Source organism: Leptosomus discolor, chromosome 9 (genome assembly GCF_034619465.1).
Source record: "Leptosomus discolor isolate bLepDis1 chromosome 9, bLepDis1.hap2, whole genome shotgun sequence".
Lineage (NCBI taxonomy): Eukaryota > Metazoa > Chordata > Aves > Leptosomiformes > Leptosomidae > Leptosomus > Leptosomus discolor.
The window spans coordinates 16868317-16887758 of NC_141399.1; the positions used below are offsets into that span (position 1 = coordinate 16868317).

Here is a 19442-nt window from a genome sequence, read left to right on the forward strand (position 1 = left end):
TTTTCAAACTAGAAATTTAATTCACTGCTGGGGAACTGAGGTTACACCCTGGCTTGTATGATACTGAAAAGGAAAGTCAGAACGATTACTGAAAAGTTCATGTGTTTAATGGTTCTACTGAATATTATCACACTGTTCAGAATATTTGCATGACTTTTCCCTTCCCTTTTTGTATGCTAATAGGAGAAATACATTTAAGACAGAGGATGTTGAAAATTGGATTGTCATATACCTTTTTATTGGTGTTTTTAAAGGATTGAGAATTATTTTGTTAAAAAGAGACGTTAATTTAATCTGATTTCTAAGACAGTGTACAAACTGAAGCCTGTATAACTCAGAACCAAATGCAGAACCTGAAAACAAATGGATTTAGTAGATTCAATCTCATTGTAATTACTGTCATGACAAGAAAATTTTTTTTAAAAAGTTCAGAAATTGTCTTGTTCACTTACCATTACTGTGTCCCAGTTTTCCAGTAAGCAGCATGAACAATGTGCTTGTACCCATTACCTTCTGAAAACATGTCCTTTAATTATCAGTGAATAGACTTTCTGTCAACAATCAACCATGTTAAATTCAAGGTTGTTACTGATTTGGAAGCATTTTGCTTGCCCACTTAGTACAGGTAACAAGGGTAACTTTAGACCTGGTGAAGTTGGCCTGCAGATATAGGTAGCATCTACTTTGAACGTGTGTTCCTTCTGTTGTTTATAGTCATTGGCAATAAAAGAAATACTAAAAGTTTAGGTCAGCCAACTCTGGATGGGAGGGCGCTTATTAACAATATGATCTGTTTTCAGGTAGGGGGCGATACAGAAGTTAGTGTGGTGCATTAGCTGTCTGTGCCCAAGTCTTTAAAAAGAAACACAAGTGACTTGCAAACCTTTATCACAGTTGTTCTAGTTTCTTCCTCTATTGCCTACAAAGACAACCTGAATTTTTAATAGTCTTTTTACCTGCATTTTTTTCTTGCTAGAAATAGTCTAGTCTTCCCTCTTTTGTAGGAGATAATTTGGATGCGGGAAAATGGATTTTATCCGTACCTTCATTGAATGTGTTGGAGAGGTTTGAGTCATTTAACAAGCTTCTTTCCCTGCATCATTTAGTCCACATGAAATAAACAGCATCTGAAAAACATTTCACTAGATCTCCCTCTTTTATCTAATCAAACTTCCCTGTTCAGTTGTCTGTCACTGTTGTTAATTGATTTTTTTTTTTTTTCTAGTTACTGGTGTCTTTCACAGCAAAACAAGTCTGCCCAAGTTGATAAAAGCTGTGTACCCTACACTTGCACAACTACTCCCCTCCACTGCATTCTGGTGGACTGTAGGTTATAGCTGGGTTTCATAAACTATTTATATACTACTGAGAGTAGACAGTCACAAGTAGCATATTGCTGAGGGTCGTTGGTCCTGTCTCTTGCTCAAGTACCTACTGTACTGTGAAAGGGTGGTGCTTTGCAAAAGCATGTAAATGTCTGCTCTTTAGCCTTTTCTATGTTATTTCTAATAAAATTACTACTGCTTTTGTTACTGTAGTAACAAGGTGATGCTGATAAACTGCACTACTAAAGCCAACAGGCAGGTTTTGCCTCAGAAGTGATAGAAGGCTAAAAAGGTGCAGGCCTACAAATCTCAAAACATGTTTCTCGCAGTATCTCATGAAGTGTCCAGAATTTTGTTACCAACTCTGAACATAAAAACACAGGTAAACAGAAATGGGCAAAAGGACTGTTCCACCAATATTTAAGTTTGTAGAAGCCCCTACTACTAAAGATCTGATGTAAGTATCCTTTGCAAGTAGCTTTTTTCAGCAACGGAAGCAGTTAACCTTCCATCTTCCTCTCATCCCAGCCTCTTACCCGATCCTGCTCTACCATCTCTGAATTCTGGCTGCTTGTTCCTGCTCATGCTATACCAAGCTAAATAGGGAAGTGATCCAGCTAAAAATACAGGGCCTTTCATTTTCTTGACTGTATTGTTTTACTGGGTCATTGTATCCTGAGCTGATTCACCATAAAAGGCTTCTTGTGCCCAAAGAACAAGATACAGGCTTGGAGGTGGTAGGAAGTGATCAAGGCCTGGAGCAAGGCATTCACCTGCTTAAACACATCTGCCACAAAACACAAGACCTCATAGAAAGAGTGCTCGTGTATTGTAACAGGCTTTGTCAGGCTTATGGATAAACCTTCAGATTTCCATTTTTGCCAAGTCACCATTTTAGCTAAGCCAAATGGTAGCCAAGGGTCTTTGGATTAAAAAAATGGAAGCAGAACGGGGAATGGGGTAATAAAAATGGCAATGAATTATGTTAGATACTGCAACAGAGCAATGGACAGTACTTGCCCTGTAAAATTGGACCCTAAATACTTTGGGTCGATCCTCGATCAGTTACTGTTCTCTTACAAGTCCAATTAAAAGGTAAAGTATAATTCAATCTTGCGTATGAGTTGAAGGTGATGTCTGTACTCTTCCAGACTACAAAGTTGATAAAGTATCAGTGATTCATAACTAAACTTCGAGATACAGAAGTGTAGAGAAAATATTGCAAACAGAATGGAGGCTGTAAACCTCGTGTCTGGGCAGAGGATATTTACTAGTTTAGTAAATGAAGGAAAGCTTACACCTGAGGATGTCATATTTGGACTTATGGCATCTTAAATGGCAGAAAAATTAATTGGAAGATCTATTCAAGAAGAAACTATAAATATTAACACCTCAGAAAAACACTGAAAATTACTACATTACAGCTGATTCTGAAGCCTCCTACAATTTACCAGCTCTGAAAAATTTGAGGGAAAAACTCACCAAAACCCAAACCAACTCCACTGAGTAATGCGGGCTTGCAGACTGGCAGAGAAATGTCTCAGTCACTTAGAATAGTAAGATTGCAATTGTTAAGTTTGGAAGTGAAATTATATTACTTACATAGGCTAACTGAGCTCCCCTTGTAACTTTAAAAACCATTCTTTTCCTCCTTTTTAAGTACCTATCCATTACAACTGGCTTGCTTTATCTTACTTTACAAGAGCAAAACATTAAAAATCTGTAACTTCTCCAAGAAACCTCAAGTCCCTCGTTCCCTGTTTTGCTGCTTCTGTCTCCTTGCAGACCCAAGAGAGGTAGACCACAGGAAAGCTGGCATCTGCAGGAAGCAAGCGCTAAGGGACAAACACAGCACTGGCACGGGCCCAGTAAAATTAGATGGTCCTTGCACATGGCAGATAATCCTTTAATACCTTCAGGAGGAAATTCAGCCCCACAAGCCAATGCCGGAGATTCTTCAGTCCAAGTATCCCTCATTTAATTAGTAAAATGCAGCAGCACAGGCTGACTGCCCATAACAGCAGTGTGTCAGGAACTAGTTTGACATTTCTGGAGTGAGAATGCAGCACTGGGGTGTAGGTCAGGAAAAAGTCACAATTCAAAAGAACTGTCATGTTTTGAGGAGTGAAAAGCAATCCTTAGGTGCACCTTTGGCCCACATCCCCCATGCTCCCAAGCTGTATTTACACCTATGTGAGGTAATACATGGTGCTTCCTACTCCACACAAGGTGATTTTAACTCCCATTTTAGCTCCCCCTACACATCTGTACCTTGCCCAGCAATTAATTCTTCCTCTACATCACCTCCAGAACCTAGATTTATAGAAGCCCCATTAAGCTTGTCTCCATTTTATTTCATAAACCTAAACTCACCTGTGTTCCTCCTCTTCCAGCAACTGGAATGCTCCATATCCTTCACATCAAAAAGTTGCACAAGATTCTCTGCATCTTTTCAAATGTGTGTGTGGATTGTTGGGGGTTTTTTTTGGGGGGGGTTTGGTTGGTTGGGTTTTTTTTGTTACTCTGCTTTCCCAGACCAGCCATGAAGGAAACAGGGAAAAAAGCACATCTCGCTTTGCTTTCTAAGCAACTTTCCCATCTCTGATGCAGTGAACTCAAGAGAGACAGCACTGCTCCAGCATCTGCTCTGACTAGCTGTTGTCTCAGAAGGGAGGAGTTTCTTCTTTCACACTGTCTCCTGCTGTGAACAAACTTGTTACTCACAAGAACATCACTAGAATTAAGAGCACTGAAAGACTGGCCTTCTGGAGGTAACAGATACTTGGCTTGGTTTTGGGTTATTGTGAAATGTAGTTTACCTGTCTTATTTGATACGTACAAAACCCAACCAAGTCCTGCCAGACCCTTCTGACCGGTCTGGCAACTTGGAACTCATTTTTCTCCAGCCTTGTCCATTCCAGACAAAGTGGTCTTAGCAACCTGTGACAGTACTTCCATTCTTACACATCAGTGTTTCTTGTATCACTACTATTTTTGAAGCCTTCAGTAAAATGCCTTTATGTATCAGGACAAAGCAAACAGTAATACAATGATTGACAGAAGGAGGAAGAAAAGGAAGGAGAAAAACGGTACAAGAAAGGAAGGGAAAAAAAATACCCAACATGCTAAGGAGTCAGATCTTTCAACACCTCAAATTATGTAGTTGCCTTGCTTCTCACATTCCTAGCATCAAAAAACCTGTTCTAACACTTTCAACTCCCACCCAGTAAGAGGAAGAGCCTGAAACATTCCACAGTTTTCCTAGAATTTGCATCAGATCCCTTAATAGAACCTGATGCTTTTAAACATTTTTCTGCACAACGCATCCCACATGCGGTAGCTAAGCTTCATTCGTAGGTCCAACAGCAGCACATCAAATGTCATTTCTTACTCAAGTCCCCTGTCAATACATTCTTGGCAAGGGCAGGAAAGACATACTGGGACAAGGTGATGTGCTCACAAGTTTCAGCTCACAGTAACAGCCAGTAAGAATATGCATAACAAACTACTTCATGTTTGTCACCTGAAGACAAGGCAGTTTTCCAAGCACACGCACCAACCCCAGGGACTGCTGCTTAGAATCTAGAACACGTGATCTAGAGCGTACCTCAAAAACGTTAAGAGAATTCAGAGAGTTGATGAGAATTTATTAACCTGATGGAAAGTTTATTTACTTCTGTCAATTGTGACATTATTCCATAGCCCATCAAGTGTCCTGTCCCTTTCAACATCTCAGTATTACAATGAATAAACTGCGTAACAGAGCCCTTGCTTCCAAGATCACAACCTTATAGAGTACTAAGAGGCAAAATACCATTTTAGTAACAGAGGTAAACTGTGATCTTATCTATTTACAGGAAGATTAAAGTACTGGCTTCAGTTCCTCCCTATGCTCTGATTAACACTACAGCATTTGAAATGATTAAAACAACGAAATTTCATCTCTACCAAACAGAATGTTTCCTTCAAGAAAATAGGCCTAATTTGTTCCTAACTATCTGCTTTTTTAAATGAAAAGTCTACCTCTAACTTCTTCCTTGGAAGAGGAGATTGCATTTCATTTGTCACAAGCATTGTTTCATTTTAACCTATCGGGACTACCAACACAATCCGTATTACGACAAGCCGCCTCTTCTGAACAAGGTGGTCCTTTCAAGGTTTATCTCAAGGAACTGCATTGCTAGAAATATGCATGGATATCTCAACTTCGGTTAATACGTAATCAGCGTTCATTGAAGGTACATGCAAAACCCTACTCACCTTACACTGCCTCCTGGGTTTCTGTTACACATTGAAAACAGTCAATGACCATATTCAAATGCTTTGGAATTTTCCCTGGTTAGTTGTGTTCACAGTAACAGTACTTCCTAGAAACCTGAACCGCAGTTACAGCAGAAGCTGCCTTGGAAGGTGTTCTTAACCTAAACTAGCTTGAGTTTACCAGACCTTGTCACTGGGATTTCTTGTAGCAAGGATAACAAGACCTGGAGTAAAAAATAAGAGAGGAACTCAGCCTGAAACTGCAATGAAATCATGCTTTGGGTTCCTAAAGACATACAATAAATAGAATAGAATATTTCAGTTGGAAGATTGAGCCATATTTGCATCCATACAGCAGACAGGCAATAGAAAAATAGATTTTAAAATACCCATTAGCAGCAGCCTCAAAAAACATGTTAATTTAAGTCTTTTGTACTACAGAGATGTAAGGGGGCAGAAATATGAAAGAAGTCAGTAGAAGCTCCACAGAGCTGATTTTTGGGGTGACTATCACCATTAATATAATACTGACTAAATCCTGTAAAAGTGTTCAAGTTAGCTTCCTGGCTAGCCACCAACAGGATCTGATTCTCCTGCTAGAGCCCATCTTGGTTTTTAAATGTAGATACAACTACGAAACAGACATGCATGCTTTTCAGGCAGTTCGTATTTCGTTTATTACAATTTTTGTAACTGTTAGTATTCTCATATCTGGACATCTTAAAAAGAATTTTAGATTTACAACTTCAAAAGACACTTACAGAATCATGTAAGTCTTGATGATGGCTACTCTACTGCACTGTATACAACTGTTGCCCACCTTTCGTCTCCCACTCTACATAGCTCCAAACAAGTGAAAATCTGAGACTGATGTTCACATTCAAGCTGCAGGAAAGCTCAGTATATGGAAAAAAAGTTTAAGTGGTAACTTGCAGTTCAACTATTTCAGGAATCAGGAAGAGCATACACAGAACTATACATTTTATCATTTTATTAGGAATAATTCCAAGTGGGTTATGAAGAAACTAATCCATTGAGTTTGATGAATTTTCCAAAATTTCTTTATGAAGATATGTTCACCAACAAACAGTAAAACTTCAGCAGAACTATTATACACTGGGCAAAAATAGTCAGGCTGATACCAAAAAGCAACATGCAACATAAAAAAAAAAAGATACAATATAAAGGAAGACAATCTGCTGAATATTAAAAACAACCTCAACATGAGCTCTTCGCAACCAGCACAGAACTATTCTACCCATCAAATCCAATTCACACAAAGGCAAGTTGGGCTGACAGAACCCAAGGATTAATAAAATGTTCCTCAGTGCAGTAGATTTGTATAGTGTTTTAGAGCATTTCCTTGGCTGGAACAAGCAGTATTAGGAATTCTTTTTGGCAAGGGAGAGAAATAAATACATATGGAATGCTACATTTTTAAATCAGCAGACTGTCTGAGGAATGAAACAGGGCATCAGTAAACTAAAAGTAGCAGGGAGAAAAAAAAATTAAAACATTAATTTATTTGGGTTCAAAAAGAGTATTCAAAACTGATCTTAAAGATGTCACAATAACTATATTCAGGCATTTATGCTAACAAGGGAAATAAAATTGGAAGATACACTTTTTCCAAGTTAAGGAGATTTTTACCCAAGCATATTGCTACCTTTGCAACATGTAGCTCGGTAAACAATAATTGGCAACAAAATAAGTTGAAACGCTGTAATATCCTGCCCAAATATCAGTTCCAGATACTGTAATAACCAAGATGCAAACTAATTTTGTTGTAACAAGCCTAGACCACTTATATCAAACATGTCCCTGGTGAAAGTGTCATCCAGTTTGAGTTAGCGTTTTGAGAGTTCATTTGACAGCCAGTCAAGTCCCTCATACAGACCAGTTCCTTGCGTAGCACAGGTAGCCTGGACATACCACTGTTAATGTAGAACACAAACAAAAATCAAATTTAAACACTGACAAAATGCAAACTACGTTATCACAGTATGTGACACTCAGATACACACTCAAACAGTATTCTTTAAGCACTGTTTTGTGCCGTAAGTAGAGTCAATACTGAACAGATGGTATTTTTAAGAGTTTTGAAAAGCATATATAAAGTAGATGGGGTTCAGACATCATCCAGAAACTCAGTGTTGGCCCACCAAGTGCTAGAACACTGTTTAAGGCATCAGGAAACAAATACAGAACTTGCATTTGGTTTATATGCTGAAAACTTGCTTCTTGTTTTTGAAAGACCACTCTTCAGGAAATGGACATGGAATTATCTAAATTAACAGACCTCTAAAACATCTTCTATGGCTACGATCTTAGTGTGTCAACATACAGACATTAAGCGAGTATTACAGAGGGCTAGACGGTTTCTGTGAAGCAACCCTACGTCTCAAAGGCTTGTGCAGGAGTCTAACAATTCAGGAGCTACTTTAGTCTCCTCCCATCTTTGTAGGGGTGAGAATGCAGCATGCATTTGCTCCCCCAGAATAACAAATACTGAGAAAATGGGAAAGGCCACCACATACTTTGTCAAACATGTTCGACAGCTGTATTTCAGTGACAGGCTGGAATACTGGTATTTTTCCAGGAAAAGGTGAGAGACAAAGCACCTGCAACAGCTGTACACACTGGATTATACTTCTAAATCACTTATTTTGAACAAGGACCTTAAACTATGTACTACAGAGTTTAATAGCAGATTGTGCATCCTTCTGCAGAAGGAGGTGAAGATTTCCCTTTCCTTTAAAGGAAAACTTATGTTTATGATACACAGTAAAGGAAGACAAGAGTTTAGCAACGAGGAAATTCGGCACTTACAGTTCTGTTACGCAGAGACTGAAGACCTAATTTATCTGTCATTTCACTGATTGCCATGGCATTTGGCAGATCTTGTTTGTTTGCAAACAGAAGCAGCACTGCATCTCGCAGCTCATCCTCCTGAAGCTAACAGAAAAAATGGTCACGTTATTAAATTAGCTCAGGTTAGTACTGCAATTACTTCAACCAGCACTAAAGAAATCCTAAATACTGATTTATGAACATTTTCATTCTTACTCCTGAAGCCACTAGTAAGTATTGAGCGAAACGTAACTAGTACCCAACAGAACTCCCCCTACAAGTAACAGGCAGTTTATGTTTACCGGCACCTTGCTGATGAAACTCGTAACACCAATTTGTTTTTCCAAAATTCTTTATCTGGTGTGTTTCTATTAAGGTTTTATGAAGGAAAGGAAGGTTCTGATGCATTAGCAGTTCTTAAGCTAAAGCTCTCTGCAGAACTGTAGTTACAACTCAGTGCACTATGTGACCCAGAATAACCAGGCAAATACAATATGCACTGTACAAACTCCGCAAAATTTTAAAATCCTAGATCTCTTAGGGAAGCTGACAATCATCCAAAAATATGACAAAAGTAAGTAAAACAATCATATTTCAGAAGGTATCTATATTTACCATTTTCTGCAGCTCTTCTGCTGCTTCCTGGATTCTCTCTCTGTCATTGCTGTCTACCACAAAAATGAGGCCCTGTAAGAAGTTAAACAGTTTTGAAAAACCAATGTAAACGTGCAGTACTATTTTAAAAACCAAAAAACCTCATATTGAATATTGTGATCGTTCCGTCCTCTTAGGTAAGCAAATTTGACAGAAATTTCTGTTTAAGCAATGCAAGATGTCTGTCTGAACTACGTACGTTTCAGCTGCAAAGTAAAGCTAGGCCTTCTAAACAAAAAAAGTTAAAACCCACAAATGTTGGTTTACAGATTACTGTGGAAGAAAAAAAAAAAAATACCAGCAAAATTTCAGAAGCTAACTCTCCCTTTTTATTTATTGCATCACATTCAACGCAGCAAGAGAGTCACAAGTGCTTCGCACCATCTCGTTTCACTGAAAAAAACCCACACCCTTAAAGTAAGGCCTGAATCTGTATAAAGAAGTTTGCACAAAACAGTATTTCTAGTGGCATCTCTGTTACTCAAGTGTCCTCCTTAGACACACTATTTACTCTGAAATTCCAGTCTGAAAACATTACATTTTATTATTCTCTTTAAGAAAAGAGAAGCATCTTTTAAAAATATTTAGTAATAGGGTTGAATAAGGAACTGAAAGTAAGTATTACTCTATTCACAACAGTACTTTGCTAGCTCCTTTTTGCCAATCCAGGCTTCCCCATTTTTCTGCACCAATCACATGCTGCATGGAAGTTTCTTGGAAACCATTCTGTATTCAACACAGAAAACAAAAACCCAACAACCTTCTCCCGAAGTTTCCTGATACTAACAAGCAACTTACCTCACTACTTGTGAACCAAAGGGAAGAACCACATTTATATACAGCAGTCACATCAATATGAAGCTGACACTTTCTAATCAATCACTACCAAAATATTTTACAATATTTTTAGATACTCAGTGTACTAAATACACTGATATAGCACAGTAAAAAGCTGTTTATTTTAAGGCCGAGTATTAAAAAAACAGTTGCAGAATGATGTTTAAACAATAAGATATTTTATGCATAAGCCAATGCCAGTTCAAACAGATCAAAGCATGGATACTGCAACGTTCAAGAGTTCCTCACAAACAAACCAGCTGCTCTGGCACATTACAGAACACCAGCAGATAGATCCTAAAGGACTTCATCCTTGCCAGGCCACACTCATGACTACACTTGAAGCCTTCAGGGTAACAAACTAGCTTCAACTGTAATAAAATCTGGGCATCCCTCAGAACTTGCAGGAAGTAGTGAGGAGCCTTTCTGAAAGGAAAGGACAGAAGACAACTTTCCATATATACTCTACAGAACATAACGAGACTTTACAAAACAGGTTTTTAACTACTGCAGTCTCAGAACTCTTACCTGTGTGTTTTGGAAATAATGCCTCCAAAGAGGTCTAATTTTATCTTGACCACCAACATCCCAAACTGTGAAACAAATGTTTTTATATTCTACTGTTTCCACATTAAAACCTAAAAATAAAAGAGTTGAGTAATTAGAAACAGTTAATGCTAGTATTAAAATGTAATTCTAACCATGTTAAATATAGCTACTCCCAAAGTTATACCTCTCCCAAGAAGAAAATTAACTGAAGGGTGGGGGGTGGGTCAAAATTAATCACATAAATCCAAGTACACCACCTTTGGTTCAGCAAATCTTTCAGCCACACACTGCTAGAGGCTCATGGTGAAGTACTGCTACTTAATTGGTTCCTACACTCCTGAGCATCTGCTACTGGCCACTATCAGACACAGGATTCTGTGCATCTTTAGTCTGACCGTTACATTATGGCTGTACCAGAAAGCCCATGTTTGTCTTGATTCTTATACTAACATCAAATCCCTATGCTTTTCAGAAGCCAGTCTCTATAACATAAATTTAGAGTAACAAGAATGAAGACATGAGAATTGGTTATCTTACCAATAGTGGGAATTGTGGTGACAATTTCTCCTAGTTTCAGTTTATAAAGAATAGTTGTCTTACCAGCAGCATCCAAACCAACTAGAATAAACAGAAAATTTGATTTAGTTCACAATATGAACTACCACATGCTAATTTAAAAATATGCTATTTTACATGCAGAGTATTAGGGGTTTTTTTGAGAAGAAATAACTTTTTAAACACTTAAGTCATTGTTGATAGATTACTCTGTTTCTCCCCATCTCCTCTACCCAGCACTGAGAGAGAGACAAGCAATGAAGAAAACAAGCTCAGTAACACACTTCCATCCACAACCTACAGGCTCACAAGTTTCTAGTCATCTTCATATATGTGTTACTTAAATTTTAGCATTCACTTTGAAAGCTTCTTCTGTGTAAGTCAGGATGGTTTTAAACACCTAGCAACAACCTACAAGCAGCACACAGTTTCTAACTGGTCACACATTTGCTACCCCGTACTGAGTTGGGGAAGGTCTCACTTGACCTTCAGCTAAGGCCAGTTTCACACGCACCTGAAACAACAGGAATTGACACTGTCACTGGAAGAGATTTCAGTCTCCCTCATTCCAGTCACTTGTCCCTTTGTTATACATTTCTTTTGCACTGACAAAACCACGTACATTAGGAAATTCCTGCCATCCCTCCGCATATACCTTAAGGTCTGCAACTCTTCTTTAGGATATAACTTATATTCATTGAGATCCACTACGATCCTTTCATTAGGAGTCTCCACTATTGATCTTCACAGAAGGCCTTCTGCACTGAAATTTGCTCTTCTCTTTCTACAACAAAACTTAAGCTTGCTGTTTTCCAATGTAAGCCATGTTGTAAATATGTGATCTTAAAAAAAAACCCACCCAAAAAAAAATCCTGAAGCGTCAAAGACATTTTTTGAGAGGCATCACCAACATTGCAGGCATACACTGTAGTTTTCCAAAACTGTTTGTGCAACTGCTTATTGCTTAGGCATTTCAGAACACAAAACAGCAACTCAAAATACAATTATTTACATTAGAATCCAATGTCTAGCGCCTAAAAAACAGTAGGTTCTACACGCTTACCGCAGCAACTGTTAGAATAAAGTGTCTATTTGTGAAACTTAAAATAGTCAGTAATATTTTGCCCAAACAAAAATAAACCCCCCATCAAAGATTTAAATAATACTTGCACAAGAAACCAAATGTCATCCTTATTTGATTCTTAAGTGTTCTGAGTTAATTTCCTACTTGGTGACTACCATACATGAAGCTTTAAGTCGTTCGATGACTTTACTATTGATAATACAACTGTTTCCTTAGCATTGCAATAAAATGGAATTTGAAATTACCTACTTAGTAAGGATGAAACCAAACTCTTAAAAAGCCTCCTCCTTCTCAAGACACAAACTGCTGTGAACAGCAAACTAATTAAAAACCCTATCTATAATTGTCCTATTATTCTGATACTGTGGATTATAGATGCCAATGCAGTTTCTTTGGTATTGTCATTACGTGTTAAAAAAAAAAGTTATTCTAATTGCTAATGTCATGAAAGAAGGGGGGGGGGGGGGGGGCGCGGAATCAATCAACCATCAAAACCAAAGCTCTTTGAGGGGTAATGAACTCCTCAAATGCTCCAATCAAAATTTAACAATTTTAAGTTTGCTATTGTCTAATGGTTGGTCTCTTTTAGAACCACACACATGCATGAATAAAAATGAGACATGATACAGCGTAAGTTTCACAAGAGCTTGCAGGTCATGAAACTTGTGAACGTTAGCATTTTCCCTACACCAATGAAGTGTCAGGTAGCCTTAGAAAACCCTTTAAGCAAGCTCTGAAACCATTGAATACTCCATCTATGCTGAAAAACAATGTTTTTAATAGCACAATGCTTGAAGCCCAACACTATTCTCACACAATTCAGCTTCAAGTAAGCATTTGTAGGATGCCTAGATCTTTACAAGAAAACACAATGCATGTACACGATGACATATGTGTGACAGTTTTCCAGGAAATTAACACTAAGATCATTTAGTGAACCATCAATTAAAGCTACCCATACTCACAAACTCTTCTCCCACTCCCCCCAAAAAACCCCAAGGGTACCAATATCACGAACACAGACAAGATTTATTAAAATTAGCAACAAAGATGGCGTTATCCACACAAGTAGTTGTAGCATATTTAGGGGTTATACTAAAGACACAGATAAAGACAAAGAAAAAAAAGCTGATCTCATTTCAAAGAATATACACAGGGTGTTGAGAACCATCTGAAGACATGACTCAGAGTTAAGAAATTAGAAGCTAGTCAAGAATTTTAAGCTATTCGCTACATTTAAGAAATTATTGCCCCAGTTATCTACTCGACTCTTGTACCAGGACCCACCAACATCTCAGCGGCATTGGCAGACTGAAACATTAGCTATGCAAGTGCAAAACCCAGAAACTTTGCTTAAGTCCACCCTTATCCACAATTCTAATTAAGCTGTTGGACTTTGCACTGAGGCGGGCTGAGTTATGGATATGTGTTTGCTCCTTCTGCCTCCACACTCAATGCAGCAACTTTTAAGTGAGGGAAGGCAACTTCTGCAAATCACCACGACTATCTGCAAAAAAATAACTCTTTTAGCCAAATTGCAAATGTCATGAAGTCTAAACAAGCAATAGTAATCAAGAGCATAGCCTCTATTCATACTTCTTACTCCAGTTTGCCATTAACCACCCTTTTTAGAAGAAGAAATTTCAGAGCACCGCATCACATTTAATCTTTTGAGCCACTAGAAAGTATAACTGTTGCTTTTCGTAGGCCGGGAATAAAACACGTTTCACACTGGCACTGGAACACCGAACGTAAGTCTACAAGCTGCTTCCATGTCAAAGTTTAAGTTAACTATCAAGATTAAAACCCAACTCTTAAATCCCCAAGTAATGCAATGTAAATTTCCAATTCTACGTTTTCACTCTGACTCCACTGCCTGACTGACCACCAACAAGACCAGGATGCAGGAAACTCGATGTAGGGTACGAAGGTCAGCAGCTGTACCAGAAAGCATTAAGATGACAATAAAGTACAAATGGGAAGCACAGACTTGCACTTGCAACCATTTATCTTTAAACTGAGTCAAACATCCTCTTCCTCTAGCTGGAAAAAAAATACCTACAATGCTTTCAGTTGCTGTTAAAACCATTGTGGTCTTAAGTCCTTTACTCCTCGTAAGAGTGTTTTATTTGTTGCCTGTCAGTCGTGTTTCTAAATACCAAGCTCGTAGTCTGCTTGTCCCTGGGAACACCGCCCCTGTGACCACATCACATTCCTCATTTACCAATTTTCTACTTTGACCATTGGTGGTCGAGTATCAAGCTGCCTCACCTATCATAGCCCAGAAATTCATAGAAACTACAGATGCAGAAAAATTGAGAATTGACTTTTTAAACAGAACCCCCACTAAGACCAACAGATTTTGGTTGTCGCATTGTGATTTCAAAGTTTACTACAGAATACAGCATGTTCCTGCTTCCAAAATGAATGTTTCCCATAATCAGAGAAGGGGAAAAAAAAGCTTCTGCTGTATTTAACTGATTCATGACACTCAGGTTACAATCAAAAGCCAGCTTAAAAAAATAAATAAATCACAATTTACTATAGTTTTGTATTCCTTCACTTTTACCTTTTTACCAGTTCTCTAAAAACCTGTCTTATTTATCCTTTACATAATATTCTTCTTTCAGGTTTCATTTCAATTGGGTAAGTCTTTGGGGGACACGAAGAGATGATTCTCAATACAACTTCTCAAGAAAACACACACACACGAAAAAAAAACAAACAACAGCACGCAAACTAACAGTGGTTAAAAAACCCAGCAAATAAGAACAAGCTAAATGCTTTTGTGCTATATGGTGACAGAATTCCTGAAGAATCTGACATTTTTTTCCCTAATGTATTTAATAATTACCTTTGTATTCAAAGCTCCTGAGTTGCTATTGTCTCAGTTAACACATGCACAGCCACACCAAGACAGAACATTAAATTACGATGCCAAAAGGCGCGCAACGAATCAATAACTTTTCTTTTTTAAGCACAAGAAACTACGAGTGGCGAGTTTTACAGACAGGTACACGTAGGGCTAGGACTCATTTTTTTCCACTGTAATGCCCAGGTGCCTGGTCTAACTTCGAGTCATTCAATCCAATTCTACAGTTATTTATTTTCTCTCACACTACTTCCATCTATATAGACAACACAGGAATTATTTTACATTCATTTCCTCAGAATGTTAACTTAGTATTTCTGAAAAATACTTAATTATACGAGTGTCTTTTTTTTTAGACCAAATTTCAGTAACAGTATACCATTAAGTGTCCACCTTTCGTCATAAATGTAGTTTGAGAATATAGAAGGTAGTGTGCCATGTTTGCTGTTGGTAACGGTACCTGACGAGAAACACTCAAATTTTGCAGAACTCTGTAACAAAGTCTGTCTTAAAAGTGAAATTAATTCTATTTTCTCTTGAATTCTGCAGAAACAGAAGCTGTGAAAGGGAAGTTTGAATTATAAATTAATCATCTGTTCATTATCAACTCACCCATATAATATTTTCCCCCTAAGTATTTCTCCATAACCACCTTATCCCAAAGTTATTTCATTGGTACACTACATGCAAAAACTTAAATGCCTAGCCTTGTACAGCTCATTCTCAAACCATAGACTGGAAATTATCACCTTGAGGAAAAGTTTAATTCAGTCTCAGTATTCACTCAGACATCTCTCCTCAAAGTGCCAATATATAATGTTGAATGCTGTGAAGAGCTTCTTTTCCATATTACAGGTATAAACTAATTATGTCATATCCAATGTAACATTGTGCTTCTAAACATCCAGTTTAGGTCCTATGATACACTCTCATTACAACACAGCAAAAATTTTATCCTCTTATATTCTGCAACAAATATGGTACAGCCTCATGCTCTGATCCAGTCCTCTATTGGAATACAATGCCTTAAAATCAAAATTATTTAAAAAAAATAACGCATCTGAACTAATTGCTAGAAGTGCAGCTCCCTGACTCATATCTAACCTAAATTTGAACTGATTACCTACCCAGGAAGAAACTAATGCCTTGCAAGCTGTTTTGATCCGTATGACGTTTCTTTCCTGTTTTTATCATTTTGCAGAACACAACAGAACTACAAATACCATAGACAACTATCTCATCCGACAGTTAAGCTCATCTGAAGATTTTACTTCATTCATTTAGAGTCATATGAAGAGTCTGGCTGAGGGAGACAGTCAGATCACTTCCTTGAAACCAGCTGATGTACTAAGTTGTCTCAAAGACAAAAATTACTCAGGTTATTTTGAAATGGATGAGAGTCTCTAATTTCAAACAGAGAGAATACAATAAAAATTACTGTGCATGCAATAAAGAACTCTCTCATCACAAAATGGATGGAGAACATGGAAAATTATAATTAAAAAAGCTGCATTACTGTGTCTGCTGTGCATACCCAGGCAGAGTTAAGGATGAGTAGTGTACCAACAAGTTTCACAGTTAGGACCCAGTCCCATTGCTGGCTATGCTGAAATGAGCACTTCACAGAAGACAAGCTACTTCAGTCAATAGGCATGGTTCAACTTCCATTTACTTTGGTAACAGAATTTGAAAGAAATTTGGAGGTTTAAGATCTGTTTATACATAAAGCTCGCGGGGGTGGGTAGTGGGTGGAAGAAGGCAGGGAAGAGTTGAGGCAGAGGAGGAAATACAAACGTAGTGTGTGCTTGCTTTGACCTTTTGAACCATAATCTTAAAGTGAGAACCTTCAAGAGCATCTGGCTTCAACGCCTACACAGTCCACATCAAGAGAACTACCATCTAATTCCAAATAAATAATTACGGTCAAACAGTAAAACTAAGTAAGCACTGAAAGAGCAACCTACAGCTTTTGTGGTTTTGTACATGAGGTACAGAAAAATTAAAGGCAAAGAAGCTATACAGAAACGTCCTTTCAGAAGAGTAAGAGATACAAACAGCACAAAATCGGCCACTGTACGGCAATTTCTTGAGCTCTCGGAGTTCAACACGCCAGGCTTTGTCACACCCTGTTCGGAAAGCCACGGGGCTAGGGCAGGAGCGGCGTCTCCAGGCCGAGAGCACAACCGCCCGGCTGCGCGGCCACCAGCCAGGCGCAGACCTCCCTCGCCTCCTCGGGAAAGAGACACCCTTCTCAGCCCGACGATGCTCCCCGCAGGCGGACACCGGCTTCACCTGCTGCAATTCGATCTTTGTTCTACGTTCTGCCCCGGCTCAGCGCAAGCGGAAACGCAGGTGCAAGGGAAGGGGCCGGAGCCTGGCAGGCCCTGCCGCAACCCCCGCCGAGAGCGGGGCTCTGCCTGCCCCTGTCCAGCGCAACCCCCGCCGAGAGCGGGGCTCTGCCTCTCCTTGGGGGGGCGGGGAGCACAAAAGAAAGGAAAACGAGAACACGGCGGAGGAAAAGGAAGGGCAGACATATCCCGATCCCCACCCCCTTCCCCCACCCTCCTCCTCTCCCCTCCGTTCGTTCACTTTCCAGCGACCCCGCAAGCCCTAAGGAAAGGCGGCAGAGAGGTGTCCAGTCCCCCAAACCCCGGGACGGGGCAAGCCCCCCCCGCCTTAAACCCGCGGCCCCCTCCCGCCGGCCTCCCCTCCCCCACCACCAGCGGGACGCGTCCGTGAGGGAGGGAGCAGGCGGACAGGCGGGCCTGCCGTCGGCCGCCGCCGCGTAGGGGCAGCGGCTGCGGCGGCAAGGCTCCCAGGGGCCGCGGGCGGGCGGCAGCAGCAGCGTGCCGCTGTCGCCCCTTACCCATGAGGATGCGCATCTGCTTCTTGCCGAAGAGGCGTGAGAAGAGCGAGGAGATGGTGAGGCCCATGGCGGCTCTGACGCGGGGCTGGGCGGCGGCGCAGGCGGCAGGAGGAGTGCGGCGAGGCGGCAGGGAGGGAGGGGGAGCGCGGTCCGGCTCCCGTCAGCGCTCACGGATCCCTCCGCGGGCAAGGAGGCAGGCTGCTGAGGCGCGGCGTTCGCCCGGCGGCGCCGACTTGTAAAGCGCAGGCGGCAGCTGCTGCTCTGTGACGGGAACCTCGCTTGCTCCTTCTCTGCCACGTCACGCTCGCCACGGCCGCCCGGCTCCAACGCGGACAAAATCACGTCACGCTCGCCACATCCCCCGGCCGCGGCACCGCCCTCCGCCCAGCGGCCCAGGCGCCCAGCGGCGGCGGGGACTGCTGCTCCCAGCAAGCGCCGCGCCCGCTCCGCGCCTCGCTCGTTCTCGGCGTCGCTGCTAGGGCATGGCGGGGGATGTAGTCGAAGGCTTCCACCCCGCCTCACCGCAGCTTCCGGCCGCCTCGGGCACGGCGGAGCGCGGCACGCCGGGAAATGCGGTCCGCCGGGCGCCCGGCGGCTCCCCAGGCCCCGGCCCAGCTGCCCGTGCCGCAGCACCGCCCGCCCCGGGGACGCGTGCCCTTGGCTCACCCCCAAGACCCGGTAATTCACCTCGCTGAGGCTTACCCGCCCGCCGAGCTTGGGCTGGGGCATGGCAGCCCACAGGCTCTTCTCCCGAAGGACAGCTGAGTGCGAGAGAGAGAAGTAGGGGGGTCAGGGTAAAACAAAACCTCAGAAAGCCCCCAAATGCACCCTCGCAGCAACAGAACCAAGTAATTAAAACAAACATTAACCCCTCAAACAAAACCCCTCTATCACAGGAACGCCGATTACTGCAGGATCTTTTCCTTACGTTGTCTCCGTGGCCTGGGCCCTCCGCAGGGTCCCGCACGCTGCAGCGTCAAGGCAGAGCCGGTGATCTTGGCACCGAACCGGCGCGCGGTTTCTCGGCCAGGGAGCAGCAGACAGGTACAAGGAAGCAGTAAGAGAACAAACTGAAACAAGCCGTGGTTTATTAGAAAGGTGCCACGTTCTGAGGTATGTTTGATTTCATAACCCACTGTAACAGCTTCTTTTACTGCTGCTGTGAAAAGCCTGTAGTATGGTGATAATTCAGTTCGGGCAACGTAAGATGAGCTGCGTTTAATGCTTAAGTGGCTGAGCTCCCCAGCCTAAGGAAACATTGGTTCAACCAGAAGCACTACAAATTTTCAAGGGAGTTACAGCCTACCTAATTAGAAACTACATCAGTACACAAAAGCTAGCATGTTTCAAACAGAAGCTATTTACTTATCCTCCATTAAAAAAACAACATCATTAATGATCTTGATAAAGAGACAGTCCTGAACCAGATCCCAACAGTAGGCTACTGTGAGTAAGACTCAAGCTAGGCTGTTCTTATGCGTCACAAGGAAAGTCTTACTCAGTTTTAAGTTACATTCTTCTGAACCAAAAATGTTTTAAATTAAGATTGAAAGATATTTTTTATAAAGTTTAATTTTCAAATAATTCGTA

At 40.8% G+C, this 19442-nt stretch overlaps 1 protein-coding gene across 1 annotated transcript; it reads right to left on the bottom strand.

Moving 5' to 3' along the window:
- Nucleotides 1-6561: 6561 nt before the first annotated feature.
- Nucleotides 6562-17965, bottom strand: ARF4 (ARF GTPase 4). The gene is made up of 6 exons (XM_086470438.1): nt 17853-17965; nt 11013-11093; nt 10455-10564; nt 9051-9122; nt 8415-8540; nt 6562-7519 (listed from the first exon to the last, which is right to left on the bottom strand). Exons 1-6 carry the CDS (start codon nt 17917-17919, stop codon nt 7433-7435), a joined length of 543 nt encoding a protein of 180 aa, XP_086326564.1. The 5' UTR covers nt 17920-17965; the 3' UTR covers nt 6562-7432.
- Between the last annotated feature and the right edge of the window lie 1477 nt (nt 17966-19442).